Source organism: Polypterus senegalus, chromosome 4 (assembly GCF_016835505.1).
Source record: "Polypterus senegalus isolate Bchr_013 chromosome 4, ASM1683550v1, whole genome shotgun sequence".
Classification (NCBI taxonomy): domain Eukaryota; kingdom Metazoa; phylum Chordata; class Cladistia; order Polypteriformes; family Polypteridae; genus Polypterus; species Polypterus senegalus.
In genome coordinates, this window is record NC_053157.1 from 198,412,303 (window position 1) to 198,433,052 (window position 20,750).

Sequence of the window (20,750 nt, forward strand, 5' to 3'; positions counted from 1 at the left end):
TGTAAATGGAAAAAAAAAAATACCCGTCCACCCATCCTTTCTGGACTCACTTAATTTAGTATTAAAATTATGGGAAGCTAGAGTCTGAAATGACTTTAAAGTGTAGGGTTACATTTACACAATCAGCTATAGTAACACAGGAATAGCATAGACCAAAGGCAAATTACTTTCTGCTTCTCTCACAAGCATATCCAAAGTCCTGGGTTGAATCATGGCTGCTGTGTATTGTTAGCATATCATCCTTGTGTGTCTATGAGAGTTTTACCAAGTACTCTGTTTTCTGTCCCACATCCCAAAGATATGTGTGTGAAGTTAATTGATCATTCTGAATTATCCCTGCGTTAATATGTGTTATTTGTGGTGGATTTGTACCTTATTTAGGATTATATATGTTAAGTAAAGAAAGAAACACACATTAGAATGTTGGAGTCCCAAGGAAGACCACACTGAATAGCTGAAAAGAAACATGATAAATAGTGCTCATAATAAACACAACAGCTTTAGATGTAAAATAGCTCCTTCACCATGGAAGTTGATTATTAGATGACAACCTACCCCTAATTGCTGTCTTTTTACTCAATCTGACCAGAAAGGAGAGAGTTAGTAGTAACCAAGAGTGAAATTGCGTTAGTTACATTACTGGGTTGCTTTTTTCCCAGATAGATAGATAAATAGAGTGGGTGTATTTGTGTGTCTTTCTGTTTTTTCAGGACACTGATTTTTAGATTCAATCACCAACAGCTGTTAACTGTTTTCTGTTTGAAACTTTAGTTTAACATGGGTTAGGGTTAGGGAACTTTCCTCTCAAATAATTACATTTATTCTTTTATTCTCTAAATAAAAATCATATTACTGTAGATTTAAAGTTTGCCAGTGACATCAGTACACATGGTCAGTGGAGTTGTGAGAAATTTATAGTGCACTACAATCTTAAAATGATGTATGGAAAGGGCAGTGAACATTATGGGGTTGTCCTGAGAAGAGTATTCTGAACACAAAGCCCTACCTTAAATTTGCGGATCCTTTTTAATCTAATCAGTCAATCCTTATTTTAACCTTTTTAAAAAGGTACCATTACCAAGTACTTTAGAGACTAATAAACATTTTTTAATTGAGAACTCTTTTAAATGAAAAGCAGTAGTAATGTTAATTGAATATGCATAACCAGGTAAAAACAATTACTGTTCAGTCTTTAATACAGTGAGGAAAGAGCATCTTAACATGTATACTGCCTTTCTTTTGGTATCTTATTCTTGTAAACACACTAAATCTTTTCAGTAATCACACTCTTTTAAGAATGCAAGATGCCCTTTTTAAGAGAAACAAGAATGGAAATTATCATTCTATCAATTCTATCACTTTTGCATATCACAGGACATATAAGCTCCCCTTTGTCATGACTTTTTTGGAATAATTGGGTTTGGAAACAATTGGCTGGATGGATTTTACATGGCACCCCTTGCTACAAATACTACTGGGAGATACTAATGGGCAGGGCCCCAAGTTAGATGTGTGTTCATGTAATAATGAAGCAATAGAAATGAAATAAATTCAGTGCACACCTTGATAGATGTGTAAATGATCCAATCGAAGTCAGTGTTGGAAATGGTTGCTTTCTTCTTGCAAACACAGATCAACTCAGCACAAAGGTATCCTCAAGCATTGAAGGGGTGATGGCAGCAATTTCTTGTTCAATGTTTCACTGTAATTGTTCCAGTATATTAGGCTTTTTCTTCTACTTGCCATGACTCACTCATTCATACATTTATTCAGGAATACTGTGATACATCATAACTCAGGGCTCCACACATTAGGATCACCTTGTACCTTTGTATAATATTAACAAATAAACACATCTTGTACATTTTGTCTGTAACATTTTTAAGTATTGAAGGCCAATTGTGTTCCATAAGGCAGTGTTGTAATTGTCACGTGTCCCTCATTTTTAATTAGCCAAATTAAAATGGACTGATGTGAAGAAAGATAATCACCATGCCTAACCCAGCATTTCCTCCTTATTTTAAAGGAATCCCAGCAGACAGCTGCAGACTTCCGGGTTTATGTTGAGAATCATACCCGAAACCCAGATGATCTGAGCCGAAAGCAAATTAGAATTTATCAACTGTATAGCAGGACAACAGGAAGACATGTACAGATCCTTGGAAAGAAAATCAACGCAAATGGAGACGATGGGGGCAAGTATGGTACGAAAGAATTATTTAGCAGTATAGTTTAGGTACAAAGAGTGGAAAGAAAAAAAAACAATTAACAATTATAATATTTAACAATGGCACACATAACAATTGGTTGGATTCAAAAGTATTCATTAGAAGGAACTCAGCTGGAGTTTTTGGTCAGTGACATTTAATTGAGAAAAAAAAAATATCTTTCAAATGTCTTTGTCCTATAAATGATAAATATCTAGGAATCAAAGGAAGTCTTAATGAAAATTACCGATCAGTGATACTGTTGGTTAAAATAAGTCTACTTCGATTATCCTGGTCAAATCTATCAATTTTTTTTTTGTTTTACGTATACACAGCATCTTCCATATATGGTGTTTTTACAAAGTGCTTATGAAAAAATGATTAGAATCCTAATTTGAGGTGCAATTTTATGTGTGATTGCTTAAACTGATAACATTTTATAGATGTTTTTTAAGAAGCTTCTGCTTGTGTGAATCTCAGAGATTTAGTGTCTGCAGTTCACAGCCACAAATAATTCCTGAAGCTTCCTCTACTTGTTCAAACTAGCAGTACGCTTGAGCACAGCACAGTTGTTGTCCAGGGAAATCCTTTAGTTATTAGACTGAAATCCAGACAATCTGCCTATTCTGTCTTGACTTTAAAAATCGAGCCTTCTTATTCAATGTGACCAACAAGTAATAGTCATCGTTCTCTTATTCTGTTTCTTCCAGTTTTGTGAAGTATACTATGTGCTCACTTTAAGTGCACTGTAAGAATAATTGCTTTGTTAAATACTTTGTGAGACTGGTCATTGTAGAAAATGTTTTCTGGATGAGATTAATCAATAATACTTTTGCATATTTTGTATTTACAGTATGTTAAATGCTGGAATTCATTTTCACTATCTTATGTTTCACTCTACAGTTTTGCAACTGACAGATTTGCTGATTTGATTAAGGCTTCAGTTTTGTTGATTTTTAAGTTATTGCTTTGTCCTTGTGAGGCATTTGTATAATAAAACGACAGCTTTTAAATGTTCCTTAGCTTATTAATACAAATGGGCAGTTAATTTTTACACAATACCCATTCTTGCGTTGCACCTACTGCTAATAGGACAGGCTCTTGCCTAGTGTAACAGTAAATTGAATTAAGATGGTTTGAGAATATATGTATGTACTGTATTTACAATGTACAACAGCTTTATTTTCTTCCTATTAATGAGAGCCTATTTTTCCATAAGTCAGTGTTTAAACTTTTTTGCTTCAGTTTTGTTTACTTGACAATACACAATGTTCATCTGCATTTTTAAAATCTTCTAACTGGACTGTGAGTATACAAATGATTCTAAGTTTTAGTCATATAGTTTCTCTTTATTTGTTTTTTAAAAAACTTTATAATTAAGCCTAATTCTGATTTGGTTATTTCATCCATTATTTGGTGTTTAAAGGCATTTGTTGCTTTGGGAGAACCCTTCATTTAGATAGATAGATAGATAGATAGATAGATAGATAGATAGATAGATAGATAGATAGATACTTTATTAATCCCAAGGGGAATTTCACATACTGCAGCAGCAGCGTACTGATAAAAAAACAATATTAAATTAAAGAGTGATAAAAATGCAGGTAAACAGACAATAACTTTGTATAATGTTAAAGTGTACCAAAGATGTTTGGCTTGCCTTTGTATGTTTCCAAGGTTGTGGAGCTCATATTTATCACTGCATTGTTTATGTTGTTCCCTTGTGTTCCCTGGATTGCTTAAATATTTGCTTTTTAACATTTTTCTTTCATCAACAAGGACCAAAGATGGGCAATCTTTAAATCTGATGTGGCCTGGTGCTTCTTTGTCTCTTTCGAATAATTATGTTATTTATGTTGTTCCTTTGTTTCTGAATGTCTAAATATATTTCATCCTGTAGCTAGTGCTGTTTTGATTTTGTTTTGGAGTTTAAAGCAGCCCTCTGTCTGGGCAAGTTGATGGCAAGCATCTTGTGTGCTGATTCTGCTGAGGATTTCTTCTAGCTGAAGTGCATCTTGAAGGCAAAAAGGTAGCTGCCTTCTTCAATTGTTCTGTGGACTGTTGTTCTTGTCTCTGATTCTCATTGAGAATTATGTGGTCAGTTGTTTGCTTTGATTTCTTATCTGAAACATCTATATGTTTGCAAAGATTTTAAATGATTTCTACCTAGTCTTTTGGCTTCTCCATTTTTTCTGCCCATCAGTTATTTTTTCAAGTTCAGGAAAATGATGAGAGTGCTTTAGGCCTTGTCCATCATTGTTTGGTGCTGCTAAATTGTGTCTTATCAGATTCCTCTTCCACTTTACTGGTGGAAGCATAAGCATTTAAAGACTGAGGACTTACTGATCTTAGACATGAGTTTTGTTGCCTGAACAAAACATTTATTGATGACATTTTCTTTTAGTTATACTATTAAGGGTGGATGTTTTTCAATATGTGATAACTTGAGAGTTTATAATTTGTGCTATTGGTTAAGAGCACAGTTCCTTTGACATAGTTACCATAACAGAAGAAACTGGCAGCAAGATGAGCAGACATGGATTTTGAAAAAAGGAAAGATAAAGCAAAAAAGTTGGAATAGTAATCATTCATTAGTCTAAGAATGTAACATAAAAGATCAACTTCAGCGTGCATGATGGTTACACTGGTGCTTAACAGAATGAACTACAGCAGACATTTAAGAAAAAAGTCAAATACTGCAACAAGGCTTTGAAAGTTGGCTGAATAAAAACTCATCTAAGGTGGTTGATTGTGCTACTACATAATTACAAAGCATCCTCTCAAAAGCAATGTTATAAATCTACAGTTTGTAACAACATTTTCTAATAATATAAAAGTCATTAACTGAGTACTATTCTTTTTTATGCAAGTGATAGGAATTTCTTTCCACTTAATGAATCTGTGTAGCAGAGGGACTGAAAACAGCTGGGGCTGATGTGAGTTTGACACCAGGTGGTGCTGTTTAAATGAATTCCAGGACATGGTACTGATTTATACTGATAAGCTGGTCTCTTACACATAATTAAATTCCATTGCAAATATGTTGCAATAAAGCAGAATGGATGAATAAACAAATAGACAGAAATACGCTATGTCAATAAATGATAGATTGAAGGTGTCTTGATTTGCATAAGGGAAAAGTAGCTACATCAGAATTTTAGGGCTAACCGTATGAAAGAGCAGAATATTTCTTCTAGTTTAAATCAGTGTTACCAGGATGCTTCAGAACAGGTTTAGAAAGAAATGAAAGTTTGTACAAAGGATAACAAGTTGGATAACTTTTACATGTTTTGCTTATACAATTTTGTACTCTGGTAAAATTAAAGTTAAACAAAGCATTTCACTTTTTAAACGCCAGCTTTTCAGTTGACTCCAGGCCACCTGCGTTTTAGCCAACAGGGAACTGATTTAAAGTCAAGATGACATAGTACAAATAATCTCTTCCAGGAGCCTGAGGGCAGTTTCTAATCCCTGGCAGGCTGAAGGAATTGACCATCTTAAACCTTGTAATTGAGTGAGCAAGTGGTTGTCGCATTTTGATAGCAAAATCCGTGAGAGGCTACAGATTTTTATTTTTTACTGCCAGATGTGTTAAAGCTTTTGAAAATGTGTTCTGTATCTTTAATCCAACTATTGACATTCTTGAGTCAGAGAGCCCATGGTAAGAACTCTGCCGCATCTTATCTTAGCACAGATGACTTTAGAAAAGGCTACGTTTGTTTCAAGTTTTATGGCCATCATGGAATTGTTATAACCAAGGGCAAATGACATTGAGTTGATTAATTTGTTTTTTTGTTATCAAAGTCAGACTGACTCTGATAGAACTATCTAAGAAACTGCTTTGTAATCATAATCAAATTAACTAACAATACACCCCAGTGCCACTAAAATGTGAACAAACATTGCCCCATTAATCAAAATGTTAAGGTAGTATGTTAGCTCAAAACAAGTGATGTTTTATTATTCTTCACTAACTTATATCAGCTGTAGTCTCTGTGTCGGGAGATTGAGCAAGGCTTATAAAAATAGAAGACTCAGATTGCATTAGTGTCTTCTACCAAGGATTGAATTCAACTTTTAAAATTCCTATTTCCAATTTGAGCCTCTTGACATGTGAAAACATGTTCTGTTGGGAGATACTCGGCACTGGAAATTTTTCCTTTGAGATGAGTATTTGCAATGTCTTTTCAATATGATCGGTTCCAGTTGCACTCATGCGTTTATCTCTCTCTCTTTAATAAGATCCTTTGAGGGTCAATTTTCTTGCTAAAAAGCTAGCAAAATGCTTTTAATATGGCACACATGTATTGTTTGAACATCAGTGTGTGGCTGAAAGTAACTATATGCATGAAATCAATGAAGCCTTATGTACTCATTGTAATCATTTATCTTCATATTACATATGCAAATTAACTTTACTGAACTGATATATTTCTGTGGTTAAGTCTTAGAATGATGGTAGTATATTTTACAGTTTACCAGACTTCAAGTAAAACTCACAAGGGTAAAGTTTTAATGCATGTCTACACATACCTGCTAATAATATTTTGAACCTGTGATAATTATAACACTTATACTTCATGATAAATGGCAAACCCATCTTAATAAAGGCATTATCAACTGTCATGCTGAGCTTGTTTTGGGAGACGTTAGAAACTACACAGTAATGGTAAGAGGAATTGCGCAGTTTGGACCTGTTTAAAAGTCAATGAGAGAGATGTGTGTATGTACTCACTCTTATTGATTAAAGTGGCATTGGAAAATGTCCTATTTTATCATATTCAGTGGTACATTTACCATCTTATCATTCCAAGATTGTGTCACCTCAGTTTAAGACAGCTGGATTGGCAAAGTTTATGAAATAGCCCAGTTCCTAATGTGTTCCCTAATCCTTGTTAAGGTTACCGTAGTTTTATGAAAACTGGTTAGGAAAATGTAATGTGTATGGTTTGCAGTAACGAAAACAGAGAGATTAAAAATATTAATATTTTATAAAAGATTCAGTACTTGGCCTGTGTCTCATGCTTATATAGAAGAGCTAATATTGTATCAGTTGCACCACATACTGTAGTTAAAATTCTTTTGTTTTTGCAAAAACAGTTTAAAAACGATGACCAAACACATTATAGAGAAGCAAATACTGTAGGCCCTTCTGTCTTTCTGTTAACATCTACTGCAGAATTGCTATATTTTACCCATCCCTCTGTCTTTCTCATACATTAACCCCTTTCACATTGACAGAATATTACAGTAAATTACCAACCATTTTGTGTGTTAAATGTCATGAATTCTGGAAAACCTGACCTAGAAACTTCTCAATATACAGTGAACAAAATCAGAAAATGTCATCAATGTTGTGTTAACTAGCTGCTGATTATGATGAACGAAAATCAATCATAAGAGAAAAAAGTATACAAGTAGATTGAAAATTATGCATAAATTGGTTTGCTAAATGTACCAGTTTAAAAAGATCAGGACAGATTCTGAAGTAATCCACCAGAACCCAGTCACCAGAAGACATGTCTGAGTACTGTCCTTTGTAAAAATGCTGTTTTCCAGATGTAAAGAAAGTGGAGCTCTAATGCAGCAGTGAACTGCTGTTGAAGTGGGAGTTTTGCAGCACTGTTCTGGTAGAAAATTACTTTCATGGGGATTTGAAAATGGTAAAAAAGCAGTTTTATGCATATTTGGATACCTTGTGTTTTGCAGTTTTATGCATTTTTTGGATACCTTGTATTTTGAAATGTTCTCCTGCTTTTCAGTTTTCCATCCATAGCATTAGAATTATCTCAGATATGCTTGCATTATTAACAATGATGTTAGTGCTTGGCTTTGCACACTTTCTTGGATCTTTGATACCGTGTGTGAATTTTATTGAACCTATGTTGTCCTCACATGTGTGAATAAGCAAATCCCATTGAATTACTTGGATATTTTATTTGGAAATTTCTTGGGTTCTATGTGTGAAAAGTGCTTCTATCTATATAGCCTGTCTCTTCGGGCTTTGACAAAATATCAGATTGGCATTGAACGAGTGGTTTCATGTAGGAAAGATGTGTTTTGTGTATCAGTTTAAGGAAGGGGTATTAGTTTCTGTTATCTACTGATAGATCAAACATATATGCAAGATTACAGGATTGAGACTCTGCCCCTTCTTGTGTTACTCTAAGGTGGGCTGGTCAGTTATATTCCTAATACCTGATTAATAGTTCAGAGTTGCTGCCATCACTATACTATATGCACATAACATATTGACATCAGCAGGGTTACGGTGATCCTTAGGGTGATCCTTATAGTTCACTTTGCCTTCACTTGTTTAGGCTTATATGTTAACACATAGATAAAGCCATCAGTGATATCACAGAGAAAACAGGGTAGTGTTTATGCATTTTTGGTTTTACTCTGTTATTTAATTTATTGAATTTTTCTTTGGAAGGTAATTAATATTCTTAAAAGTAGCACACCATATGTTTTACTGCCTAATGATGTCAGAAAAGCACTATATACTGGATGTTTATGATTTACAAGTAATAGAAAATACAAAAAGAATGTGCATCTTATACTTGCACTGAAGTAATTTTTCCTCTTTGCTTTGTTTCAGCTCTTCTTATAGTAGAAACAGAATCTTTTGGAAGTCGCATTCGTATTAAAGGAAATGAAACTGGTTACTACATCTGCATGAACAAGCGAGGAAAAATTATTGGGAAGGTAATTATTGTATTTCTGTCTATACTCCTTTTTTTGGCATAGGAATATTTAACTGATGTTATGCTCAAAATTGCTCAAATGTCTATGCACACACCCCCACTCCTTGTTATCTCTGTAGGCTTTCAGCACATGCTCATTAATCACTGGAGCTGTTTAACATTTTCATCCATAGTGGGTTGTTTGCTGGATTTTTCTTTCCAGAGCACCTTTCACAAAGAATATTTTACATGGTTTATTATACACTGAAATAGATGTTTATATCAAAGATAATTTTTTAAAGCATTTTTAACATGGATTACAACCGAGTGTAACTATTAATAGTCTGCCTGTTATGAAACATATTAAAAGCCATAATATAAAATCATTACAAATGACAGTAACCTGTTTCAGGAGTCTTATTATTATAAATTAAATGTGCCATTGTTTATAACATGGTTAATTTTAAAAATATATACTGCTAATGACCCATATATAGCCTTTAATTTAACCAGGTCATGTCAGTAGCAAATATTGAACGAATGAGGTATTATGCCATGGGACTTAAATTAGTGAGTAAATATCGATTAATGACCATTGTACAAAAACAAAAGAAAAACTCTTTATTAGTATTAGGGTGGCACAGTGGTCTCGCAGTAAGGAGGCTTGGGTTTGTGTCCTGAGTTCTCCTTGAGTGAAATTTGCATGTTCTCTCCATGTCTGAGTGGGTTTCCTCCCTTCTCCAAAGATATGCAGGTTAGGTGAATAGGCAATGTTAAATTATTCCTAGTGTGTGTTTGGTGTGTGGATTTGTGCACTAACCCTGTGATGGACTGGTGTCATGTCCAGGGTTTGTTCCTACCTTGTGCCATGTTGTAGCTGGTATAGGTTCTAGCCTAATCCTCTCCCCCTGACCCAGGTCTAGATTAAGAGGGTTAGAAAATTACATATCTTTTCCTTTTTTTTTTTTTTTTGTATATACAGAATGAGGTTCATTAAAACAACTGTGACAAGAACAGGCCACTCACCCTAACAAACTTGTCCATCCTATTTACCTAGATTGTCCAAAGTAACATTAAATTGAGATTTGAAGGTCCTTAAAGTTGTTCTTTCCAACATACTACAAGAAAATGTATCCCATGTGTTGATGGTTCTTTGCTTGAAGGAAAATGTTTTAAGTGTGTGTGAAATCTTTCTTTAACAACTCTCCAAATGTGTCCCTGTGTTTAATGAAGCGTCCCTTAGTAATAAGTAAAGTAATAACTGGGATCCACCTTACTAATTCCTTTTATACTTTTAAACACTTCAATCATGCCTCCTCTTAATCCCAATTTGTTTACACTGAAAAGATTTAACTCCTTCAGTCTCTCCTCATAGCTCATACCTCTTAGTCCAGGAATCAGCCAAGTTGCTCTTCCTTGGACTTTCTGTGGTGCTGATTTGTCTTTTTTGTAATATAGAGACCACAACTGAATGCAATACTCCAGTTCAGCCTCACTAGTGTGTTTTATAGCTTAAGCATAACCTCTCTTGACTTCTACTCTAATATCATGATATATAATCTACCAACCTATTAGCTTTCTTAATCGCTTCAGTAAATTGTCTACATGTACTTAGAGATGAGTCCATTATGACTCCTATGGCTTTCACGTAAGATGTACTCTCAAGTTTCAGACCTCCCATTGTCCCATTTTTACTTCTTACGTGCAATATCTTACATGTACTTACATTAAATTTCATCTGACACAAATCTGCCCAAGCCTGTATGCTATTCAAGTCCCTCTGTAACATTTTATCTGATTGTACATTATCTGCCCTTTGACCTTTTGGTATCATTTGCTGACTTAACCAGCTTACTGATTATATTCTTGTCCAGATCGCTTTTGTATATTAAAAAGAGCAGATCCCCAGCACTGACTCCTGAGGGACACCACTTTTAACATCATCTAATTCTGAAGAAGTTTCCCACACTATTACCCCTATTGTTTCCTGTGCTTGAGCTAGTTTTTTTATCTACTGAAAGATCATGCCCTGAATTCTTACTTCTTTTAGTTTAATCACTAATTTTTCATGTGGTACCTCATCAAAAGCCTTCTAAAATTCATGATAAATAATATGCACAGCTCTCTGATCAAATGTTTTTGTTGCTTCCTCATAGAATTCCAGTATCTTAGTGAAATATTTCCTTATGTGAACGCATGCTGAGTATTTGCTAATACTCTTTTTCCAGACATCTGCTGCTTAATGTTTTCATTAATAATTGGTTCTTGCATTTTAGCTGTGATGCACATTAAACTTACTGGTTTATATTTACTTGGATCAATTTCACCCTGTTTAATTTAAGCAGCACTTCTCCCTGTACAATTTCTAAGTCACTAAGTAACCCCATTAGTAGTCCTCCTTAGTTCTGTATGAACCTTTGAATCATAAGAAAAAAAATGAGATTACATCTGACAAAGTCCAAATTTCTATTTTATTCAATTTGAAAAAAAGGAAAATGTATGAACAAGAAGAAAAGATAGAGAGAATTGCTATTAGGAATCACCTGACGCTGTTTTTGAATGTAATATTAATCATTGATTAGAAAAGTCTGGAATAGGCATGTGTATTACATTATAATAGCAAATGCCATCATTGCATTTACAAGAAAATGAGTCAGCCTATGACCCTATGAATTCTACTTGGTGTATGCCAAACTATGAATTCTACTTGGTGTATGCCAAGTGTAACGTTTGTAGTGACTAATCTTGGCCCAACTAACAACAGCTAAAAAAACAAATATATATGTTTTTATATACTGTACAAGAATTACATATACCACCAGCAAATTTTGATTTTAATAAAATTGTTACATTTTTGAAGAGTGTTACAAGGGACTTGTAAAGTGTAACAGTGCTATAAAGCAAGAAGTAGCTTATACAGTAAGGTAAACAGGCACAGTATGTGCAGATAATGTTATGTGACCAGATAGCTTACCATCTTTTGCTTTTCATTTCCTTATTTTTTCATTTGCTCTTATTCCCCTTTTTAAGTTCTGCCACCAAACTAACAAAATAAGTTATATTTTATACCGTGTGGCTAAATATATTCATTCCCTGTTTCATTAATTTTGCAGTTCAGAGTGAATGTAAATTGATTTATTTTTAAAAATTTTTGTATCACCTGTTTAGTTAGACAGTAAGTGAGTTAGAAATGATGCTTTAAGACTATGAACAAAACAGTGTGTTGCACACATTTCAATGCTTACCCATTTTCATTTAGATAGAAAAGACCTTATTTCAAAGCCTTATGAATGCTCAAGGTTTTTGTTTTAAATAAAAGTTACATTTTGCAGGAGAAATATCTCTGATGTTTACAGCTGGCAAAACATTCTTCTTACATTACGGTTATCATTTTACTTAAAACAAAAGCAAAGTAGTTAAATAACAGGATTTGCAATTTGAGCAGAGGACAGATACACTTGCTGTAATAGATCACTATACACTACGAAAGTAATCTAATCATTCTAATTTATTTGCTGAAGTTTGCATATGACTAAATTCATCTTTTGCCGATATTAAATTTTAAACATTTAAGGCAGGACATATAGGAAGAATGTGCAAACACCAAGCCAGTACTCTAAATGTGTGAGGCAGCAATGCTACCAATGCATAACCATGCCATCCTCAAATGGAAGTAATTCTATAAAGCTACTTTCCTTTATTGTACATATAGAGAGTGTGCATTATGAGGTGCAATAGTTTAAGATATGATGCATAGAAGAAATAGTGCAACTTTGTGCACTGTGTATGTTTTAGTGATCTCTGTTTCCTGCAGTCCTCTATCACCATGAATTAATTTAAGCCAGAATGACTTTTATTTTAGTTAGACTTTGATATATTCAATATAGTTTCAGAATGATTTGCCCTCAGATAGATTTTCAGTCTATCAATGTTTATACCAATTTTTACTGAAAGAATTAGGTTTACATAGCACCAGTAATTAAGTTCTTATTTCACTGAACTGGACAACCAGTCAAAAGGATGTAGAAAACCAGAGTACTGATCCATGACCATTTTACAGAAAAACACACTTTTCAATATGACAATAAACAATTACATTCTAAGAAAAACAGAGATTACATCAGATAAAGAATGATGGAGTTCGCAGCACTTATTCCTAGATGTTGGTTTTGTTCAAAAACAAACTAAACTTTTTATGTGGAGTTTACATGTTTAAAAATGTTTCCTTTGGTTCTGTTTACACATTACAAAAGTCTATTCCTTGAGTTGCCAATTGATTAACTGTATTGGGGCTTCTGTGAGTAGCTGCCATGGACAAAGTGGTTATTGCCATGCATCTGTCACTGTTGGTTTCTCAAAGCTCCTGAATTACAAAAGGCAGATTTGACAATGAAAGGATGAAAATACTTCAATAATGTATTTATGCATTGACATTAACTAAACATTTGGTGACACATATTTCAAATGTATATATTTTATAACAACAACAACATTTATTTATATAGCACATTTTCATACAAAAAGTAACTCAAAGTGCTTTAAATAATAAAGAATAGAAAAATAAAAGACACAGTAAGAAAAACAAAATAAGTCAACATTAATTAACATCGAATAAGAGTAAGGTCCGATGGCCAGGGTGGACAGAAAAAACAAAAAACTCCAGACGGCTGGAGAAAAAATAAAATCTGTAGGGATTCCAGACCATTAGACTGCCCAGTCCCCTCTGGGCATTCTACCTAACATAAATGAAACAGTCCTCTTTGGATTTAGAGTTCTCACGGAAGGACTTGAAAATGATGGTCACGTAGACTTCTGTCTTTTAATCCATCCATCATTGTTGGAGCATCATGATGCTTTGAGTAGGTGGAGGTGGTGCAGGCCACCACCACAAAGAAACCGGAAAAAGAAACAGAAGAGCGAATAGGGGTCAGTACGGATTTTAGAGCCACCATGAATAGTTATTATGAAGAATTGAACATACAGAGTATCAGGATTAAGTTAAAGTGAGGTTATGAAAAGGCCATGTTAAAGTAATGTGTTTTCAGCAGTGTTTTAAAGTGCTCTACTGTATTAGCCTGGCGAATTCCTATTGGCAGGCTATTCCAGATTTTAGGTGCATAGCAGCAGAAGGCCGCCTCACCACTTCTTTTAAGTTTTGTTCTTGGAATTCTAAGGAGACACTCATTTGAGGATCTAAGGTTACGATTTGGAATATAAGGTGTCAGACATTCCGATATATAAGATGGGGCGAGATTATTTAAGGCTTTATAAACCATAAGCAGAATTTTAAAGTCAATCCTGAATGACACAGGTAACCAGTGTAGTGACATCAAAACAGGAGAGATGTTAGGATTCTAGCAGCTGCATTCTGCACTAGTTACAAATGATTTATGTCTTTTTTGGGTAGCCCTGAGAGGAGTGCATTACAGTAATCTAGTCAACTGAAAACAAACGTGTGAACTAATTTCTCAGCATCTTTCAGTGATATAAGAGGTCTAACTTTAGCTATGCTTCTTAAGTGAAAAAATGCTGTCCTAGTGATCTGATTAATATGCGATTTAAAATTCAGATTACAGTCAACAATTACCCCTAAGCTTTTTACCTCCGTCTTGACTTTTAATCCTAATGTATCCAGTTTATTTCTAATAGCCTCATTGTATCCATTATTGCCAATCACTAAGATTTCAGTTTTCTCTTTATTTAACTTGAGAAAGTTACTATTCATCCATTCTGAGATACAGTAAGACATTGTGTTAGTGAATCAAGAGAATCGGGTCATCAGGTGCTATTGATAAGTACAGCTGTGTGTCATCAGCATAGCTGTGGTAGCTCACGTTGTGCCCTGAGATAATCTGACCTAACGGAAGCATGTAGATTGAGAATAACAGGGACCCAGGATAGAGCCTTGTGGAACACCATATTGGATATCATGTGTCTTTGAGTTGTAATTACCACAACTAACAAAGAATTTTCTCCCTGTCAGGTAGGATTCAAACCAATTTAAGACACTGCCAGAGAGGCCCACCCATTGACTAAGGCGATTTCTAAGAATATTATGATCAATGGTGTCAAATGCAGCACTCAGATCTAAGAGGATGAGAACAGATAAATGGCCTCTGTCTGCATTCACTCGCAAATCATTTACTACTTTAACAAGTGCAGTTTCTGTGCTGTGATTTGTTCTAAAACCCGACTGAAATTTATCAAGAATAGCATGTTTATTTAGGTGGTCATTTAACTGCATAATGACTGCCTTCTCTAGAACTTTACTTAAGAAAGGCAGGTTAGAGATGGGTCTAAAATTTTCAAGAGCCAGGGGTCAAGATTATGTTTCTTAAGTAGGGGTTTAACTACAGCAGTCTTAAGACAGTCTGGGAAGACCCCCGTATCTAATGACGAATTTACTATGTCAAGAACATTATCAATTAGCACGCCCGATACTTCTTTGAAATAATTTGTTGGTATTGGGTCAAGGACGCAGGAGGGTTTTAATTGAGATATTATTTTTTGTAAATCAGGTAAATCTATCCTAGTGAAAGAGTTTAATTTGTTTATAACAGGATGCTGGGGTTTAGGAGGATCCTTAGTGTTGGGGAGATATACTATGTTATTTCTAATATCATTAATTTTTTGATTGAAAAATACAGCGATAGCCTCACAGGTTTTACTGGAAGTACTTAGGAGGCATTCCTTTGAGTTACCTGGGTTTAGTAGGCGATCAATTAGAAAATAAGACTCTGGGATTACTAGCATTGTTATTTATAGTCTTAGAGAAATAGCAGTGTCTCTCAAGACGGACAGTGTTATTGTATTCTGTTATTTTAACTTTTAATATTTCATAGTGGATAGTTAGTTTAGTCTTCCTCCATTTACGCTCAGCTCTACGGCATGTTCTCTTTAAATCAGACACTCTTTGGGTCTTCCATGGTATAACAATGCTAGAAGATTTTTTAACTGTCTTTTCAGGTGCAACTATGTCAACAGCAGCTCTCACTTTAGTATTAAATCTTTCCACCTTACTATTTACATTATCCTCGCTATTATAGTTGGCACTATAAACGGACTGATTGCTTAGAATGTTTGTAAGTTTTAAAGCTGCTGATGAGTCAAAGAAGCGTTTTTTAACAATATGCTTCTCATGGGTGTTTTTTATCATTATTTTTATATTAAAAAGTAGAAGAAAATGGTCTGATAGACCAATATCAATGATCTGCTTTATATCAACTTTAAGTCGTTTAGTAATCACTAAGTCTAACATATGACCTGCTTTATGTGTAGGCTGATTAACGAGCTGTCTCAAATCAAAAGAGCCCAGGAGGTTCATAAATTCTTTTACTTTTAGATCACACTGATTATCTATATGAAAATTAAAGTCGCCAACTATTAGGAGTGTGTCATAGTTCGTAATTAAAATTGACATTAAGTCAGAGAATTTTTCAAAAAAGACGCGTTGAATTTTGGAGGTCTATACACGGATAATACTAGAACTTGAGAATCCCCATGGATAACAACGGTGAAATACTCAAAGGACTTGAACTTAGGAGGTGCAGATTCGATTAAAACATCCGCGCCATCTGAGTTTAGCCACGTTTCACTTAGTGCGATAAAATCAACTTTTTTTATCATTAATAAGATAGTTGATAAAAAACGTTTTGTTAGTCAAAGCTCTAACATTTAATAGTACCATATTTAATGTTTCAGATGGGCAGAGATGAGTACTATATGCGTTATTGATATTCGGAATAGGAATTAAATTATTTTTATTAGCGCTGCTCTGTGTGTATTTTTTGTTTAATCTGTGATCTGTTTTTATAGTTTTAATACATTGTTCCTCTAAAATAATAATTTTAATTAGATTATTGGAGTTTATGCCGTATTGCCTAGATTTTCTACATGCATTGAGATTGCTTATTACAGTATTAATGTTGTGCACTTCAACGGAAGATTCTATTAGACACTTATCATGTCCTAGCACAACAGTATCATTTCGGAAGGGGTTAAGAGCAGAGATAGATAGTGAAGATAAACAAATTACCTTAGATATGTTTTCGGAGAGGACCCGGACGCCGAAACTATTCGGATGCAGGCCATCTCGCTTGAAGAAACGCGGCCTTTCCAAAAAGAGATTCCAATTGTTGATGAAAACGACGTCTTGCTTCTTGCAGAAATCCTGTAGCCAGTTGTTCAATCCTAGCAGACGACTGTAGTACTCGTTGGATCGTCTGACGAGAGGTAGTGGACCCAAAATGAAGATCTTTGACGATGGGGTCCTCTCCTTCGTGTCTTTAATCAAAGCTGTAAAGTCAGCCTTGAGGATTTCTGATTGTCAGTGTCTTATATCGTTTACGCCGACATGCAAAACGATTGCTCCAGCTGCCCTCTCCTTGTGCTTCTCGTAGATTGCCGGTGCACATCTCGGACACGAGCACCGGGAAAACAAGAAACAAACGATTTTCCATTAGGGCATGCGATATAAAGGTTTCTAACAATAGAATCACCTACGACTATTACATCACCAGGGGCTGAGGGTGAACTGGGGACACGGAGAGGGTCAAACCGGTTCTGAGTTTGGAGGCTCGTCTGTGCCAATGGAGGTGCACTGGCCTTGAATCCCCACCTGCATAGCTGAAATCTGCTGAGGTCATCAGCGGTGTCGCTCCTATGAAACTCGGGGGTGAGGTTGGCACAACGCAGGGTTGATGTTAAGCCGATTACAGATGGCGAGGACAGTTTATCCAGTAGCCTGGCCTTCAGATCTCTAAGGTATCTCCGTCGGGACAGGAGTTTCTGAATCTGTTCGTCGAGTGCATGGAGTTCTTCTACTATGACTGCAACGCGATTTACCCCACTGTCGGCCATTGTCTGCTTCTGGTTCATGCCCTAGGAGAAATGAGAGAGAGAGAGGTTAGCTCCAAGACTAAGACTCAACATAACATTAAATAACACCTCAAACCTTCTAAATTCAATATAGGGTCATGATATATTTGAATTGATCTGGATTTTAATTTTCTGTTTCTTTTAAATCATCAATCTGTGTATTTATTAATGTATTTATTTTGTTCTTGCAGTTAAATGGGAGAAGCCAAGAGTGTGTTTTTGTCGAAGAGGTTTTAGAGAACAACTACACAGCACTGGTCTCAGCCAAATATAAAGGATGGTATCTGGGATTCACACGAAAAGGACGACCTAAAAAGGGGTCAAAAACGCAGCAGAACCAGCAGGAAGTCCATTTTATGAAAAGACATCCAAAGGGCAAAGTAGACCCACTTACGCAATTTCGCTATACCACAGTAACCAAACGGACACGTAGAGCACGACGCTTGAAAGTCAGCTCCAACTAAAACACAAAAGGAAACTTGGGTTTCAGATTTTAAAGAACACTCCAAATTGTCACTATAAATATCATTAAGGACCATAAAAGATGTTTTATTTTTATACTTAAGAAAGGGGGAATCACTCCAGATTGCTGGATTTCTGTGGGGATTTTCTTTTTTTTTATCTAATTTATGTTGAATGGAACAAAATGTGTCGTTACCTTTTAACTACTTTTACAATTATGGCGAAGGACAGATCCTTTTGAGATCCTTCAAGAAAACTACAAGCTCACAATCTTAATGGGAATTTAATCAGTCAATGGAAAAAAACGCAATAATGGAAAGACAAGTCTCTTTCTGTCAACTGTGTTGGATATCACAGAGTCTTTACACAATAGATGCGGTCGTCTATAATTTTGACATTAGCTAGTTCCCTAGCTATAAGTGCAATACTTTATCCAGGGCCTGTTTACAGAAGAGGTTACCTTGGAAACTTCTTTTGGGTCTCTAAGCTCAGTTTTATATGGTGCCATGTTCATTATTGATAGATTTTGTATGGGAATCCTTTGAGGCTTTGTATCAATGGTGAACTGAATCCATTTACCTCTCACAAATCCTTTGACGCCTTTCTTCTAATGCTGTAATAGATGATAGTTAAAATGACAACTGTATTGCTGAAAAGAACCAAATAGGCAGGTATTCTACGACGTATGCTTCTCACTTTGTGCCCGGAAAAATTACTGTTTCCATTTAGTGCACGATATCTGTGATAAAAAGTTTTGTTTCCTCATGATGGCCATTTAGGGCAACTTTGTTCTGCAATATGCCATCTTGTTAATTGTTAATATTTTTTTAATATAGGCAATTATTTGGTACTTTGAATGCATATTTTTTTTTAAATTATTGAATTGTACCGCTGCATTGACAGGTTCTGAATACTACCTGCCTGAATTGTGAAATTAAAATGGTTACTTTAATACTGCAGAACAGCAGGCAAACCAGCATGCAAATTTAACAGGAAAATTAAACAACAGCACCAAATAGGCAAACCTTGCCTGCCATCAATACATAAAAAAATGAGCCCTGGAAATTAAAAATACACATTTTCAAAATAACAGAATTTATTTCTAACCAAAGTAATAATAAAACTACAACAAAACAAATATAACTGGCCAAAAACTTATATTACTAAACCTAAGTCTATATACCCCTACCATCTGGGCCACAGACTGGACATTCATTAGAATTTGATCAGTTCTTCAGGAGTAGCAAGGTGATAATCAGAACTTAAATTTGCAAACTTGTTCAAACCACTAAAATTAAGAACGGCAGTAGGAGACTTAAAAAAAGGAGTAATAGTGTGAATGTATGTGTAGCCAAATGATCCTGAGCCTTTTGCCTTGTGATTAAGTAAAGAACAGAAAATTACAGAGGACAAAAGCACAGCAAGCCACTATTAGCATGCCTGATATTGTATCAGAAGCACAACCTCCGTCTAGCATACCAAGAACTGCTTTGCTTTGAATATGTTATTTTAGATCTGAGATGTTACATCATTGATTGAGCAGCAATCTTTACAACCATTACTAAACAATTTAATCATTTTCATCCAATTAGGTGTTTACCTAAAGAATGTGAAGATGAAGTATCAGTAGAGCTCTTAGATCAATTGTTTTGGAAAATGTTAACTCTGCACAAAAGCGTACCTTCAGACAGATGTTAAAAACCACAGAGAAAGCTGCTAGTGGGTAATTGAGCTTTGAGAGCCCAAAGAAGGCTGGTTTTTCAGAGCGGCTAATGATAACACATTTCTGTCCTGATATTGGTGGTATTTTGAACTCACCTGCTGAGGGACTCTGTTCATTGTGTATGAAATGCTACTAACAACGTGACACATTTATGACTTTATGTGTATGCAAAAAATAATTTTATGACTATTATAAAATATTTATTACCTTTCTTTGTAAATACAACATGATGAATTTATTTGACCTCTTTTAATAAAATGAGGATTATATTTAAAAAAAAAAGGTTTTGTTTCTTTTCTGTTTTAGAAATAATCTGTTGAAACAGGTTCACAGAAATAAATACTGAATTTATTTTCATAACTGTAAAATTACTTTGCAGAGTCATAATCTAATCTGATTATATAAAACAACATATGTCTGTCTTTCTATGAGTGTCAATATATTTGTCTGTGTATCAGAGCTTTCACACCAGGAAACGCTAAGGCAGTATAGACAACGTGTGTTGAGCGAAGAAGAGCACTGTGTGACTCCAAATACCCGGAGATGACTTAATAAACCCTCCCACAACCCTACCCTTAACCATAATGTTAGTATGTGGAGCTCTGGAGGTCTGCAGCTAGACGCTATTGGCATCCACCGGAGTCAACTCCAACTACATGGAGCTCCAGGGTGGTGGCTCTGAGCTGCGGATATATATATACTTCTTCATTTTACATTGCTGGGAAAATACACAGACTATACTTAGAGCTAGGACAAGACTGAATAAAAATGAGCGTGAGCTATGCTGTAGGGAAG

General features: G+C 35.0%; 1 protein-coding gene across 2 annotated transcripts in view; it reads left to right on the top strand.

Annotated features, from left to right (window-relative positions):
• The window catches only part of fgf24 (fibroblast growth factor 24), a 29,735-nt gene extending 9,527 nt beyond the window's left edge, over positions 1-20,208 (top strand). Inside the window, exons 3-5 of one of the 2 annotated variants that reach the window (XM_039751858.1) lie at positions 2,027-2,204; positions 8,809-8,915; positions 17,962-20,208. In XM_039751858.1, the coding sequence (XP_039607792.1) occupies positions 2,027-2,204; positions 8,809-8,915; positions 17,962-18,234 (558 nt within the window). In that variant the 3' untranslated portion in view covers positions 18,235-20,208. The remainder of the gene's footprint in view (positions 1-2,026; positions 2,205-8,808; positions 8,916-17,961) is intronic. The other variant, XM_039751860.1, reaches the window with a different exon arrangement.
• The last annotated feature ends 542 nt before the right edge of the window (positions 20,209-20,750 follow it).